General features: G+C 35.2%; 1 protein-coding gene across 2 annotated transcripts in view; it reads left to right on the top strand.

Moving 5' to 3' along the window:
- CHSY3 (chondroitin sulfate synthase 3) overlaps positions 1-16,441 on the top strand; it is a 282,613-nt gene that overhangs the window by 146,121 nt on the left and 120,051 nt on the right. Inside the window, exon 3 of one of the 2 annotated variants that reach the window (XM_050795155.1) lies at positions 2,846-2,933. The exons of the other annotated variant lie outside the window; for it this stretch is intronic. Coding sequence (XP_050651112.1) covers positions 2,846-2,933 — 88 coding nt within the window. The remainder of the gene's footprint in view (positions 1-2,845; positions 2,934-16,441) is intronic. 2 annotated transcript variants of the gene reach the window in all.

The raw sequence follows: 16,441 nt of genomic DNA, 5'->3' as shown, positions 1-16,441 counted from the left end.
GGAGGCTGAGGCAGGAGAATGGCGTGAACCTGGGAGGAGGAGCTTGCAGTGAGCTGAGATCCAGCCACTGCACTCCAGCCTGGGCGACAGAGCAAGACTCTGTCTCAAAAAAAAAAAAAAAAAAAAAAAAAAAGAAAATTTATTAAAGCTGTGTCCCCTTACATTTTTCCCACAGATAGTTGGCACATGCCATGGAAAAGAACAAGAAGCCATTCTCGATGTTCTGTTACTTGTTGCCCAAGACCAAAGGCCACCATATAAGCAGCTCCTCAAAATTAGGGACCCTAACTAGAATTTCAGGAAAAACCTTCAAATATCTTTTATTTGAAGGAGAGGCTGTCAACTACTCTAGTAACAAGATAAGCTCACTTAACTGGCAAAGTATGAAGATAAAATTCTCTTGCTAGGATGTGCTATATAAATGTAATGATAAAATGCTCTTTGATGCACTAATTAATTGGTACTTAATTGGGTAGTTTTGTTTCACAGCCAAGAATCAATTATAAAATGTTCCCTATATATCTCCCCATCTTTTTTTTTTTTTTTAATTTGAGATTGTCAATAACCACACCTCTTCTTTAGCAATTTAGGGATGGGAAGAAATGAGGCTCTTCTGCTGCATAAAGTTAGTACAATGGGGGAATAAGGGGATCATCATTTTGCTCTTTTCATGAGACAGCAAAATTTCTCTGTGGTTTGTACTTATTTGACTGGCTTGCCTAGCAGTTTTAAAGTGGAATCTTTTACCTTAAGATTGTTTTTTCAGCACTTTAAAGACACCATGGAGAAATTTGTAGGTATGACTGTAAGCTGTATCTCTTTAATATTTGAACACTAAGAAGCAAAGTATTACTACTAAGCCAGCTACTGTTGTAGGGTTTTGTTTACTACTCCACATAGGTTAATATACATCAAACTACAACAACATTGTATTTAAGTACTTTTCTTTTGACTAGTGCCTTCCGTTCTAGTGTTATAAAAATCCTGGCAGTTGTATGTCAATTGTCTTCTATCTCACGTTAAAAGATTTTATGAGAATCACTCAAATTACCTTCCATTCATTATCTTTATCTGTTTAAAAATAACAAATTTCATTTGTGGTATCTTTAAGCAACATGTTATTGATAAAGGGGGACATTATAAATGATATCTTCTGGCAACTAGAGGAAAGAGTGCTATGTCTACACAAAGAATACATATTTATGGTTATGTCATGAAATCTGGTTTTGACCAACTGCTCTTTTTAAATACCAAATTTTATAAAGAAATAATAATTTTATCTAATATAATACACCAATAGCTAGTTGTATATAGAATTTACTCTCTGTGGAAGATTTAATAAGCACTCATTTAGGAAGAAAACCTCTGTTTTAAAACTTGAAACGTGATATAATGAAAAGAACATGGGCACTGTAATCACATAGAGTTGGGTTCAAGTTCTAGATAAGAATCTGTCTTAGCCATCAAGGAAATGAAAATTTTCACTAGGCCTATGTAAATGTACTCATCTTCAGTATTGGCACTCATCTACATATACATATCAGTCACCTAGACTCAGCAAGGTTTGAGGAAAACCAGCCAGCAGAATTTTCACCACACTCAGCTGACGCATGAAACACCTTTATTTATCTTTTTCACTATGACATTGTTGCTATTGTGCATCAATAAGTTAATGATTGTATTAATTGGTATATACCCACCTTTGGGCTGTTAATGCAGCTATTACAAAAAATATGGTATATTTAAATGTAGTATCATAAAAATATAAAATATATTCTTAAGTGGAAAAATGCTAAAAGCTATAAAGTGTTATTTGATTTTTGTTAACAAAAGAAAGACATGTTTATAATTGCAACTAAATCTTTAGTAAGACTTAGGAACAATGTATACCAAACTCTTAACAACGGTCACCTCTGTGGAAGGGAGTGGATGGAGATGAGGATGTGGTGGAGGTGGGCGTGCATGGAGAGAAGCTTCATATTATGTTCTGTGCAATTCTATATTGCTTGGATTTGTTTTTAGGGTAAAGATATATTCATTTGTTGCTTCTGTAAGTAAAATATAAAGAATATAATTGAAAATCACTATAGAACTTTTTTTTAAAGGAGCTAAAGTTCTTTAAAGACTGCCCATCTGTCTACCAGGTCCACTAAATTTTGATTCTTTCTAGGCTCCTTTACTTTCTTAACCCAAGAAAAAACATGATTCTGAGACACAGTGGGCCTGGAGTGCTCACAATGTAATCAAGTTCTTACACACTAGGGAAGAAAACTCAAACCACATGGATATATATGTAATAGAACCCCAAAGAATGACCTAGAAAATGATCATAGGATGTCATTAATACCTGGGGGATAGGACAGGGACATTTCCTGTGAGGAGGACAAGCTTCATTACTAGAGTGATAAGCCAGAATCAGACATTTGAGGAAAACAAAAAAACTTACGGGAAAAAGAGATACCATTTAAGGTGTATTCAGGGGACAGAGACCCGGGCAGATGAAATGCAAAACAAGTAAAACATTCTGGGGAAGATAAGGGGAGAAAAGCAAATTGTGGTAAATTGTGAATGGACTTGTAAACCAGACATTAGCATTTGAGTTGCCAGAGAAGGTGACAGGCAGTTAAGTTAGATGCAGTACATTGAGATGATAGAAAAATATTCAGAGGTAGAATTGAGAATGACAACTGTGTGCATTAAAATTCTTTAAAAAAAAAAAAAACTCACCTTGAAAACAAACGGGAGTGTACTAAAATGATTAGGATACAGCAAACCAAAAACTATACTTTGCCCCTCTCTTGTTTCTCTGGGTGTATCTGCATCATTCTTTTCTTTCTCTCTGCAGATGAGCTTTCACGAACTCTCAGTCCACACTGCCATAGATGGTCATTCCCACAGCTCCTGCTCTGCATGGTGTAGCCCCATAGACAGAGGTACTGGACTCCCTCTCACCCAATCTCTCTCAGTGGGAGAGAGAAATCTAATTAGCCAATCTGGGCTCAAGAAACCATCCAATAATCTATAGTGAGGAGTAGTGAGCAGTTCATGGTGCAGTCATAACTTCTGGGAGTTCCTCCCACAGTGGAGGTGTGGTTCCCAGAGCAAGTGAGTGGAAGAGTTGTGATCCGATACCTTTTCTCTCGATTATCTATGTAACTATTAGCTACATAATTGCCATTGGGAAGATTTTACTTTTGGTATTATTATCCATAAAGATACTGATAAATATTTTGTGACAAAGCTTTGGTCCCTTGGCACTGCTCATGCCAGTTTACCATCAATAATAATTTTTTTATTTTGTGAACTTAAAATATTTATGAATGTCTTATTTTGTGAACTGCTGTGAGAGAAAATAAGTGGGAATTTTATTCAAAGGGGGAAAAAAAAGACACGTCTGTCTGATCAAGAAGTGCTGAAACCAAACTTGGGAAATATTTATTTTTTTCTATTCTTGTAAGGGGGCCTATGTCTTTTACCCAAGGCTTTTCACATCTTAATACCATTTAAATATTATAATTAGATAATATTCACAGGCTTTAATTTATCTTTTCTGCCTCTATTTTACAAATGAAAAGCTGAAGCCTTTAAATTTTCTCAATGCTGCATAAGACAGACAAATGGACTCAGTAAGTTTAAGTACTGAAAAATGCTCCAGTACTAAAACAGGAATGCCCAGAAGAGACAGGAAGCTATAAACCATGATAAACAAACAATACAAAAATTCAACAATTATGAAATACAGCAAACAAGGAGTGAATTGGTTAACAAGCCCATGATGAACAGTTGAGTCCTTTGTATAACTACAGATATTGTAAGTTCAGAGGAAGGCAGTATCCTAAAGATTAGACACACCTCAATAATTTATATATTCCCAAATAGGAACACTCCTAAATTGAATAATTAAAAAAGAGTTTGTTTTAAGAGGAAAAATAGCTGGTCTGTATAGAGTTAGTCTCCTGAAGGAGAAAAGAATCACATGATAGCTAAGTAAAAGGAAAACTAGAATGTAATAGATTTTAAGTAAGAAACAGAAAATACAGACAATGAGAGCAGAGTCAAAGTTAGGACCAAAATGAGTTTACTTTTAGTTAAAAGTAATAAGGAAGCAAGAACTATAATCAAGCAAAAGCTATATAGGATGAAAGGAAAGAATTAGTGAACTGGAGGTGGGAAACCCAGGTAGGCAGATCTGTAGAAGGAATCCATAGAGTAGAAATGTATCTGTTAATAATGATGGTCAGTCCTCATGTTTCTGATTCTCAAATGCATACATACTGTCTCAGTTCCAGAACTATCCTTCAGTTCCTTATTGGGAAGCCAAGCTTATGATGTGTTTTGACTGCAAACTTTTTTATGATACCCTTATCTTTATCACCTATGTCTTATGGTGGCTCCTTTGCTGGCCTTAGTGAGTCTCTATTCTTTATAACAGGGGAAGATAAAGTAGAACCATAGAATAAATATGGTCAGAAAAGGGAAGAGTTAAAGAAAGCATTGTATTAGGAGCCTGGGTAATTGGGAAAATATCAATATTAATGATAGAAATCGTGAAAATAAAAGGGTATGTTCAGATGAGCTCACTTTTAGGTATATTTTTAGTTATCTTAATTTTGAGGTGCTCAAAAATGAAATATAAATGCCTCATAAATCTAGAAAATTCATCCTGAGATATCAAGATACGTTTATTTTACTCGTTTTCCCAGCATTCATTAGAATTTCTAAATCCAAGAGCTTAAAACTTTCCTCAGTTTTAAGGCATTTTGTTCCATGCTTGCTTTACATGTCCTTATGCTTTATTTTCTTATTCTTGGTTTCTGGAAAGCCTATCGTCAAATATTGGAATCAGTCCTTCATATCCTTTGGCTTTACTTTCACGCTTTGTATCTCTTGATATTTTTAACTGCTTCTGGGAGAATTCTGGCTCATTCTTCTAATTTGTTCTTTCCCTGTGCCCATTCTCTTATTCAGCTCATCTATTGAGATTTAAATGTCAGTGATCATTTTTGTCATTTCTCTGAAAATTAATTGATTTTTTGTTATGGATATAGCCTCCTATTTCCCTGATGATATTAATTATACTTAATCTAAATTTTTGAGAAGTTTCTTCTAACTTTGTTTTCAAATATATTAATATTTATTAGCTGCTTTTCATGGCATTGGCTTTTCTCAAGTGTCTATGTGCTCATCTTTAGAATCAGGTTTCCTTGTTAGCTCAAGAAAAAGTCTAGTGAAGTAGTTAAGAAGATAAGGCTTGGAGCCGCATGGCCTGTGATGAAATTCCTACTCTACCATGTGTTGGCCCTGTGGTATTAATATTCCCTAAGTTACCCTGTTACTAATGTGACTTCACATTTCTGTGCCTCAGTTTCCTCACATATAAAAACTCTTACTTCACAGGGTTTCATGGGAATTAAATTATTAACACATGCAGTGCTTTTGGAAGGAAACCTACTACTTAATGGGTATTAGTTTTTAATGTTATGAGAATAATGAAGTGTTTTGGTATTAATAAATACTAGCTTTTAATATTATATGACTACTGAAACATTTTATTGCATTCAGATTCCACTGGTTGTGTGAGTGGTTAGGCTGTGTTGCTGAGTGGAGTGGGAATATACTAGTAGTTTGTCCTCTGGGTATGGAGGCCTTCTGATCCTACCTAATGTAGTCAGCCACCTGGGGCATTTACTGCTCCGGCAGGGCTAGATGGGGTCTGAGGATGGTAGTGGAAAATCATATCTCCTTCTCACTCCCTGGTCCAAGTGTATGTATGGAGGTGGAGGACTCCCTGGCTACTCCAATCTTGTATCACTACTCTTCACCTTATGGGGAGTGTGTCTGGCTGTGGGTCTCTGTCTTCTGATATGTATAGGGATTTGTGATAGGAAAATGAAGTGCAGCATGATCCCCATCTTGAGCCAATTCTGAGTGATTGTTTTGAATGTGAGTTGCCTGATGTGATTCAACAAACAATTCTATGTCTTTGATATGCCCTCCTTTCTGCCAATATGTCTTAGAATTTGCCCTTTGTAAGAAAATAAAAAGTCACTTTGAGCTATGGATATGGCAGTCTACAAAAGTGTTATAAAGATAGCTTTTGTTTTTATTTCATAGTTTATGATACATGGCTACAATAAGTAAATACATCCATTAATAACTAGTGTATAGATTTTTCCTGGTTTTCATTAATAAGTAGATTGTGAAACAAGAGTTGGAAACAAGTGGAAAACATTTTAAGTTCTTGGCATTTTTTGTACTGATGAAATGTTAGAAGAGATATGGGAGTTTATTCAGCTATTAGTTGAACTGTCTTAATTAGTTTCATGGAATCAAATCGTTTCATGATGGCTTTGAGGACATAAAATGAGAGGATGACACATACACCCTAGTAGTATATGTATGTCCTGTACACATCCCAAAGATTATTTTGAATAGGAGAACAGCAGCAGCTGCTGCTACTGCCGCCAGAAGCACTGTGGTGGGAAGGGACTCAGTTTTCCAGGTGAAGTGCCATTGAGTCCCGGGCATTTTAACAAGAGATGTACTCAGTGTCTGAGCTCATGTAGGGCAATGGCAGTGGCACCTTCATCCCCCTTCCTGCAGAATTGTCATTGTGGCTACTGGTCACCAACACCAAGGGACAACATATGATAAAAAATGATGCTGGTATAAAGATTTTGAGGGGGATAAGAATTGATATTGATTCTCTTTCCCTTTTGATCTCATAAGTATTAATGTTGGCTGAATTTGATGTTTATTAAGATTCTCCTTTGTGGAAGAGGTGAATGCCTATAATGCTCTATCTAAGAATTAAAGTCAGTGTGACATGCCTTGAAAACCTTAAACTGTACTTTCTTTCCTTTGTGCATCCTAACTTCTCCAGGTTGGATGCAGTTCATCGACCCAGAAAGTATCTGATGGCATGGAGTTGGCATTTAAACAAACTCTCTGACTCAGGTAGTTCAATAAAAAAGTTTTGGTTCATCAGAAAGAAAAGTTGGTTAAAGAAAAAAAAAAACTGAGCAGTTAATTTGACAGCTTCGTGTTCACTTTGATTTAAAATTTGCTTCTCTTTTGTTAAAATGTTAACATTCCATTTATTCTGGTTCCCATCTTTAGAATTTTTCTTTCTCTTTTGCTTAAAGAGCTTTGATAGAATTGCATTAGAATACTGTGGGCTGTTAAATATAGTCGTGATTTGTAAGAAAAGGAATTTCAAAATGAACCAAAGATGGAATCTTCACTGATCTTAGAAAAGCAAAGGGTACATGGAAGCTTGACTTTTCAGAATTGATCTTTTTGTTTTACAGCTTGCTTTCATTTCAATAAGAAAGACACTAAGTCTACAAATACCTATCACAAAATCTTAAAGTAAATGTCATTTTTATTTATAGCATGCAGTGCATACAGTAGTGTAGCTTAGTGATTTAGATCATGGGTAAAATCCTGTCTCAGCCCTTACTAGCTATGTGGTCTTGGGCATGATTCTTAACTATTGTGACTCAATGTCCTCATATATAAAGTAGGAATAATAAGAGTATCTGTTTGATGGGATTGTTGAGAGGATTATGTGAGTCAATACTTGGAAAGCACAAAGACTATATATACTACCTGGAAACACTATATATATATATATGTTTATTTTTAGCATTTCTTTTTCTTTTTTTTTTTTTTTTTTTTTTTGAGACGGAGTCTGGCTCTGTCACCCAAGCTGGAGTGCAGTGGCATGATCTCTGCTCACTGCAAGCTCCGCCTCCCGGGTTCACGCCATTCTCCTGCCTCAGCCTCCCGAGTAGCTGGTACTACAGGCGCCTGTCACCACACCTGGCTAATTTTTTTGTATTTTTTAGTAGAGATGGGTTTCACTGTGCTAGCCAGGATGGTCTCGATCTCCTGACCTCGTGATCCGTCCATCTCGGCCTCCCAAAGTGCTGGGATTACAGGCTTGAGCCACTGCGCCCGGCTAATTTTTCAACATTAGGTCCAGAGGCTAATACAAACTATATTTGTTCTATTAATTTGCATATTTGCCGGAATTTATGAAGTTTTTTTTTTTTTTAGTAAATAACTTATTCAAGCTATCTATATATCAGACAGAAATAAATATCAAGCATATTTTAAGGTATATATTAACTCACAATTTTTAAAACATGTTGAAGAAAATATAGATTGTTTTACACATGGGATTCAGTGCCCAAATGAAAAACAGACTTCCATTTAAAAGGAAATTTGCATTTGTGGATAATAAATAGCTCCTGGATTTTGTTGAGTGTGGCTTCTTTTAGCATTCTTTTCTTTCTTGTGTTTTAACATCTGTTAAGATTCAGCCGTAGAATTTGGTCTTCTATATTAAATGACTACATCTATTTTTGATTTTTAAATTTATTTTCTTACCATTTTAAAACTGAAGATAAACTTTACAGTTTTTTATTGTATGCATGTAATCTGAGCAATAATTTTGTGAATATACATCTACTGGCCTGAATCTCATCATGTATTTGATTTGGGGGGTGGGGACAGTAGCTGAAAATGAAGAAAAAAATAAAGGACTCTCAGCATAAACAGCTAAGCCTTTTGTCTTTAACTTTCAGAGCCCAACTTTCATTTATACTTCTACACTGATTGTCATAAAGGTTCACAAAATTGGATGCATTTCAGTAGTGAAACTGTCACTGTACTAGAATGTTCTTCATCTGATTTTTCATCGTTGCGACATCTGAGATACATATTTGCCTCATAGTTTTATATCTGTCTTCTTGCTTTTTCCCTAAATTTCCATCTTCATTCCTCTTGAGAACCTTTCATTGTTACTGTTGTCATTAAATAATTGAAGAGGGGGTACTCTCTTTTTATAAATTTAGTATTTTCATTTCCCAGGGGTTCTGTTATGTCTTAGTGCATTTGTACTACTACAACAGAATACCACAGACTGGATAATTTATAAACAATATAAATTTATTTCTCTCAGTTCTGGAGGTTGTTAAGTCCAAGATCCAGGTGCCAGTATTTGGTGTCTGGGGAGGGCCTTCTTGCAGCATCCTCACCTGGCAGAAGATGGAAGGGCAAGAAAGCAAGGTAGCCCAATGCTGTGTGAAGCCTCTTTTATCTGGGTCTTAATCCCATTCACATGGAGAGGAGCCCTCATTGCCTAATCACTCCTAGAAGACCCCATTTCTTAATACTATCACATTGGCAACACCTGGACAATAAGGGAAGCTAATACTGATGAGGGTGATTTTTAACAGTAATTTTTTTTAAAGATGATTTAGGAGAAATTACTCATATTGACTAAGTTTGCCTTCCTATTCAGACTAATAAAAAAGTAGTCACAGGAGGCTTTGCAGATATACTAAGGAAGACTCAGGGACAACTGACTTGCTGTTTGGGCTGGAGACAATCTTATATTTTAAAATATTTTCATCAGTAGCCCATAAGATGATAGACATTCCCACCTAATATATTATTAGTGATTATTTTAGGTACATTCTCTATATCCAAAATGCCCAGATTTTTTGCACATATTCTCTTCTGTCCCCACAGGAGTCCTGTCATGTATATATAAGGTCCATTTTACATAGAAAAATTGAAGCTGACAGAAGTTAAGGAGTTTTTACACAATTATGCAGTGGAAGGAAGGACTAGAGATAGTTCTATTTATTGCTTTAATTCTTCACTGCCCATCCTTTTTGTGTTTGGATAAGGAAGGTGGTTTTGAAATAACTTTTACTTGCTCTAGGCAAGTTTCAGAAACAAACCTACTTCTATGGCACATGTTAAGAATTTTAAAAACAGTTCAAATAATTTTGCTCAATTTGGGAAACAGTTGAAAGTCTTGTCTGCTGTTCATTGACTTCACATTTTACATAATGAGTATACATGTTTAAATCTGCATATGCCTGACTCATCTAGAGCCTGATCTCAGAGAATTCTCAAGAGCAAGAGCTGCTCCCAGAATTCTTCCAAGTGATTTGTAGGGTCTAGAAAGTTAAGTCCAAACAAAGTCATTCACCATGAGAAAAGAGAAAGTCTAGATAGATTACCAAATAATCGTGCTGCACATGAAATGCTATTTGCTTTTGCTTTTTCTAGAGCTACCTTTGTATTAGATTTAAGAATATGCCTCTCTAAGGAGTTGCCTAGGGGGAATATTTTTATTGTGAACTGTCAGGAACCCATGTATAGTTTCTACTTTGCACACATCAGTTTGCAAAAGTAGTTTCTTTCTCTTCTTTTTCATTACCCTGTGTGCATTGATTTCCTGCAGATGCTGTGAATAGAACTTGGTTTCTGTAACTCATTCATCAGGAAGAAGTCCTTTATTTTGCTACTACGGAGCTGACAGATGCCAAAGCCTCAGAACTGTTAAATTTATTTTAAAATGTTATGTGTTTTTTTTTTTTTTATGGTGGTAGTTTCGATTTTGCCTGTAAAATATGAACTTAGTGTTCATTATTTTGAAAGAATAAATCCACTTTAAAATAAGAAGAACACCTTTGCTAGGTATTAGCAACTTTGACATTTAGAACCAGCTTGTAAAATTCTCTCTTAACAATGTCTGAATATTTATTGAAGATTTAGTGGTAGCCCTTGGCCTCTGTTTAGTAGAAATTAAAAACAAAACAAAACAAAAAACACCTCGTGTAGGCCATTGGCCCTTCATCTGCTCCTTTCCTTAGAATTTCTGATTAAGGGGATTTTCGGGTACTTCATAGAAAATGAGGTTTCTTCTCAGAATAGTATGGAGTACACTCGGGTCCATCCTCTCTGTGACCCTTTCTATTCTCTGGGGTAGCTTCTTGTTCTTGGGTGAATCTGAGAAACTGGTGCAGATCACAGACTACCAAAGACTGTCCCTGAGAACCTTACTGATCAACTTCACAACTCAAGAAAAGCTGGTTAAGTGTAAAATATCTAAGATAGCACTGCTGTGTCACCAGTTTAAAAGGTTCAGACGAAGTTGTATTTCTAGTCTGACATTGATCCAGTTTGTGAATATGCTCCTAAATTTATTGTCTGACATCATTGTTTAATCACAGCCATTCATCGACTTTTCCAGTTTGGTGAGACTCCAGTTTACTAAACTGAAATGTCTGGTTCACACAGTCTCCTCCCCTGTCACATTGGTTCAGGGCCCACAATTTTTTTAAATTCTGAACAATGTCCTTGTTCATACTGCTTTATATTACATTAAGATCTCCCCAGCCTATTTTCAGGCCATTAACTCTTTATTCCCAAACACATTTTGGCTTCTACCATGGAAAATAATCCAAAACTTGGAACACACCGTGTTCTGAGACTACATCAACACAAAAAGCCATGAATCTTTCCCCTCATTTCTTCATGCTTCTTCAAACCAGCATTTTCTACTGTTTGTGTCAGAAGTTTCTGTTACTCATTACTTTCTTTTCAATACCCCGTTCCTGTATCTCTTTCATTTGACATATTCTAGAGGATTATTGAATTCCTGACCAAAATCATCTGTTATTATTGATTTTGTACACAACTATGCTGGGCATTATTTCAGAACACTCTAGGGATAATATTTTGCTGCCCCAAAAATAATAGAGCATGCTGAATCCAGAGAGGCCACCAAGAAAACCTCCCTCCTTTTGAATACTATGAGAACTAAGGAGCATAAAAGTGAAGTGACTTTTCCAGAGGTTCATGATTAATTAGTAGCAGGATGGAATTTGAACTTAGGGCCTCTAGCTGTAAGTCTGATTATTTGTATATTGTTCCATTCTCCAAACAAAGTGAAACTGGGGTGTATTGTATAGTAGGACTTGACTAGCCCAAGGGGATTTGAGAAAAAATTAAGCATAGCATCCTTAACCAATCTCAAGAATTCCACCCAATCCTCAGGTTAGTAAAGCTTTACTTGGTCCTATCTCTATTGTTATTACATGTTCATAACTTGCATAGCACTTTGACATTAGGTGACTTCGTTATATAATGTAACTTTTCCATGGAGAAAATAAGGAGTCATCTACTCGGAGTATTTAGGCCAGGAAAAGGCGTAAGCTGCAGGACAAGCCAGGGAGCACAAAAGCAAGCCTCACTGTCGGATGCTTCTCAGCACCCTTCAGGATCTGGGGTCTGTGATAGGCTTATCATGGCTATTTCATCAGGAGTGCTGTTTTATCTCATGCCTGAGCTACTGCCAGCAAGGCCAGGGTGCTAGATTCCTTTTCAGTGATCTGCTAATGTAAGAAATGTGTTTCATAATAGTGCTTTAGAATTTTGTGAACTAGCACCTCAGTTTCTTCTCCTGTCTGCGTTTCATTTTTATTTTCTTTAAGTGTGTTTTGTACAACACAGTTGTACAAAAAAAAGCTGTGATGACTTTGGGTGGGAAATAATCCTTTATTAAAGTTTTCACATCTTAGTTTGCTGAAACTCACAATTAGGACTTTCCAATAACAGTGAAATAGCTCTCTCCCTGAAGCCTTCTCTAATTCCACTGACCAGATAGTTCTCTTCCTCATATGTACTACAATCATTTTATATCCTGCATATTTCTCTGTGAATTTGTCAGCATTTTATATTTTCATTAGATGTGTCACCATAGTTCTGTTTTGTAACATGGTTTGAAATATTTGAAAAATTGTCATATCCTTTTCAAACTTAGTTGAAGAGTTTGTACACAATGTGTGCACTCAAATTTTATTTTCTAATTGAATGCCTCTTTGAAGTAATGAAATTTTGTTCACTCTCCCAACTTCTCAAACAGCTGTGTAGTGAAAGCATGATTCTAGAATATTTATATAAAACAGACTTTTTTAGTGGTAGGAATGTTTGTTTAGCAGAATTAAAGCAGTGAAGATAACCTGTGCCACCTCTGTACTCTATGGTGCTGGGCTTTTAAAAGAGAAAACAGCCACTCCTAGAGAAGATCCAGGGAAGGCAGTACGCTCAGAAGAAAGAGGTTAGAGCAATAAGATGAGAATAGGTTAGAACAAGAAGGTGAAAGGAATGTTTAGGGTAGAGTTTGAGAATATGAGTGATTATGTATGTTTGTATATCTGCTTTTTTGTTTACATGATTGTGATATCAAAGACATCGACTATATATTTTATTCATCTCTGGGTTCCACACATCTATCACAATAAAGCATTGTTGAATGATTTAATATTATATAGGTTCCCAAACGTAAGTGTAGAACTTTTTACAAAAATAAATCCAAGCCATAGTTTAGGTCTATGAAAGTTTAATGTTTGTTGGTCTGTAAATAAGTTCCCCAGTGAATAAATGGATACTGGGCTCATAAATGTCCAGGCAGCTGTAAATATGTATTACATGTAACTATCTAATGTTTAAGTTGCCATCACCTCTTCTCACCCGTTCTTCAATGTTCCCTGTTTCAATATTGAATTTAATTTCATTTGTAATTCTTTATTGGTTTTCTAGCCAACAACTAAGTGTCATTATCATACACAGAGCACCACCAATTTCTGTTAATTAGCTCTATAATTGCAAGTGAAAGAGCTGAATACACTTGAGTTTCCCATGAAAATTAAAAAATAAGATGGAAAATCCACTAATTGCCCATTTCAGTTTCAGAAGATTTCATAATTACCAAAGCATCTCTCTGCTGCATTGAATTGATGCCTCTGACTGTACATGACGGTCCAAGTGCTCACAGGGTGGGCTGTCCTCAGTTGTGCTGATTTCCTGTTTGTCAGTAGTCACCAAGAAAACCCTATAAGAAAAATACTACTCCCCTAAAGAACAACAACAACAAAAAAAACTATACAACAAAATGTCTACTCCCTTTTCTAGTACAGAAACCTTTGTGGGGAATTCACTTAACATCCTGAGTGTGTATTGGGAGGGTTGCCACAGAGCAAATGCATGCCAAAGCACAAAAGTGCGGTAGAAAATATGAAACAAGTTCATAGGAATAAGTACCGTACAGCAATTCCTTATGAAAAACACCATTTTAAATGGTATGAGTCTGTAAAGACATTTTCTAAAAGCTTTCATCAATCATAGTGGTACATGATGCCTGCAGTCAACTTATTTATAGTCTGCCACTGTCAGGTTCTGGCTCAAAGAGCTGATATTTCACTTTCACACATTTATATAGGTAGTTCAATAACAACTAGAAAGCAAATTTGTCAAGGAAAGGGATTTGGTTTTGCTCCTTTTGGCATCTACAAAGTCTAGTAGTAGAGTCTATTGCCAATCTAGAACTCAGTAATTGTTTTGTGAATGAATGAATGAATGGGTAGAAGACTCAAAATATGTATGTATTTCATTGTGTTTATAAACATCTTGTCTTAGACAATCCATATTTTCTAATAGGTTACCCAGGGTTCAATTACCTGTAAATCATATTAGCTGAGGTTGAAAACATAAGCACTACTTAACTCCTTGTATGGAGAATGTTATTGAAGAAGCAAAACAGTGCAAGTTCAGACCTGTCATCACAGCCTCTGTGGTGATCATACCTAGCCTGTGGTCATCTTCTCAGATGTGGGACATAAATGCATTTGAAGCTATAAGACTATGTAAACAGAAAATTGCTGTGAATATTGATCTGTGACCAATAAAATGAACAGAAATGAAACATACATTTCAATCTTATTAACTTAAATAAACCAAGATAGAAGAAGAGTGTATGGCGAGGCATGGTGACTCATGCCTGTAATCCCAACATTTTGGGAGGATGACATGGAGGATCGCTTGAGCCCATGAGTTCAAGACCAGCCTGAGCAATATAGTGAGACCTCCATCTCTATTTTAAAATATATATATATTTAAAATAAAGAAATAAAAAGAACTTACATGGAACAATTTTCTCACATAATTATTTTCTTGACATGCCATGGCCTATTTGGTAAATGTATACATACAAATCTTTGCTGACTTAGCTTCTTAACATTTCTTAATTTTATGGCTTTCTTTGCGTATTATATCATATATGATTTGAATCTTCACTATTGCTATTTTTATTGGATTGAAGTTCTAGGAAACATAGCGTATTCCAGACTGTGCTCTAGATTCATCTAATGGGTAGAAATCTCTGATAATATGGAAGACAAAGGATATTTATCTTATCTTTATGTTTCTACTTCTTCTCACCAACTTTTTGTCTTCTAAATTAAGATTTTAGAGGATTCCTCTGTCATAAATTAAATTATTAAGTACATTTGATAATTTTGGTATCTCACTAGGAGGTACTTTATTACCATTTCTACTGTAGCATTTGCATTTAATATTGACATTTATTTTAAATAACATTTTTAATGAAACTTATAAGATGTAGGCATATATTTCTATTTCTTTGAGGATTACAGAATTAGAAACACAGAAAAGATCACATATCTAAGAAAAACATACCAATAATAGACATAATGAAAAATTAGATCTTATAGCTGTTTTACAAACACAGTCCACTCTTTAGAACTTCAGAAACATCTTTACACTCACTGTTAACTGATAGGAGTACTACCTATGAAAATACTTCTCTTCATGAAAATTCTAAATAAGTAAGTTTTTATTATTTCATTTGGATTACTGTTATGTACTCATTGTCATATAATGTTAAAAGAAATGATAGACATTATACTGAATCAAGCAATTTGAGTTGTTCCCAGAACTGATTATATTTGATTGCTAGTGGAAGCTGGGATGTCTGGTTTTCAGACTAAAACAAGCTAAGACTAGGACACAGTGATTGAAAGGCAAAGAGCTTAGATAAATGAATCCACCACGTCCAGCTTTCCCTGATACATCACAGTAAGTTTTTTGTGGATTTTGGTGTCAGAAAATCATGAAATGAAAAACCTTCTTAAGTACAAATGTTCAATTAACTATAGAAATCATAGTGCAGTGTTGAAATACTGAAATGACTTAATGCAATTGGTTTTATCAGATGTTGAAACTGGAAATAATTTTAAGGTTAATACTCAATTATTTGACTAAAGGCCCTATTCCTCATTTATTTATTACAGTCATATAAAAATAAATTCAACTTTTACTACTTTGATAAAATATACGGATATTCAGTACTGTTGAAGTGTTAATAAAAGTAAGATAAATCTTTATAACGTTAAAGCTGTTTTCAGCAGACAGAATAAACTCGTTAGGAATAAACACAGTAAGAACAGTGATATTTTGACTGCTTTAAGACTCATATTTGTTTTATTGGTGCTTCAGAAAGATTGGAAGTCATTTTTATATTCCATTTTATTTGCAGAGAGAAGGGTTTGTAGCTTTTATAGATAAAATTATATAGGTCACTGTGTTCATTTATCTATATATGTCTGTACCATTTAGATAGATTAGATAGAGAGACAGATAGTAATAGAGATGCTTTTTCAAGATTATATCAGTTTAGCAGTGTGGTATCCAATCTGATGCCCAACATTGGCAATAAAGGAACCCAATGCTCTATCTATAATAAGGCTGTTGAGCTCCAGAGAGCTTCATAAGCACA

This window comes from Macaca thibetana, chromosome 6, assembly GCF_024542745.1.
Source record: "Macaca thibetana thibetana isolate TM-01 chromosome 6, ASM2454274v1, whole genome shotgun sequence".
Lineage (NCBI taxonomy): Eukaryota > Metazoa > Chordata > Mammalia > Primates > Cercopithecidae > Macaca > Macaca thibetana.
This window is presented reverse-complemented; position numbering and strand designations above follow the sequence as displayed.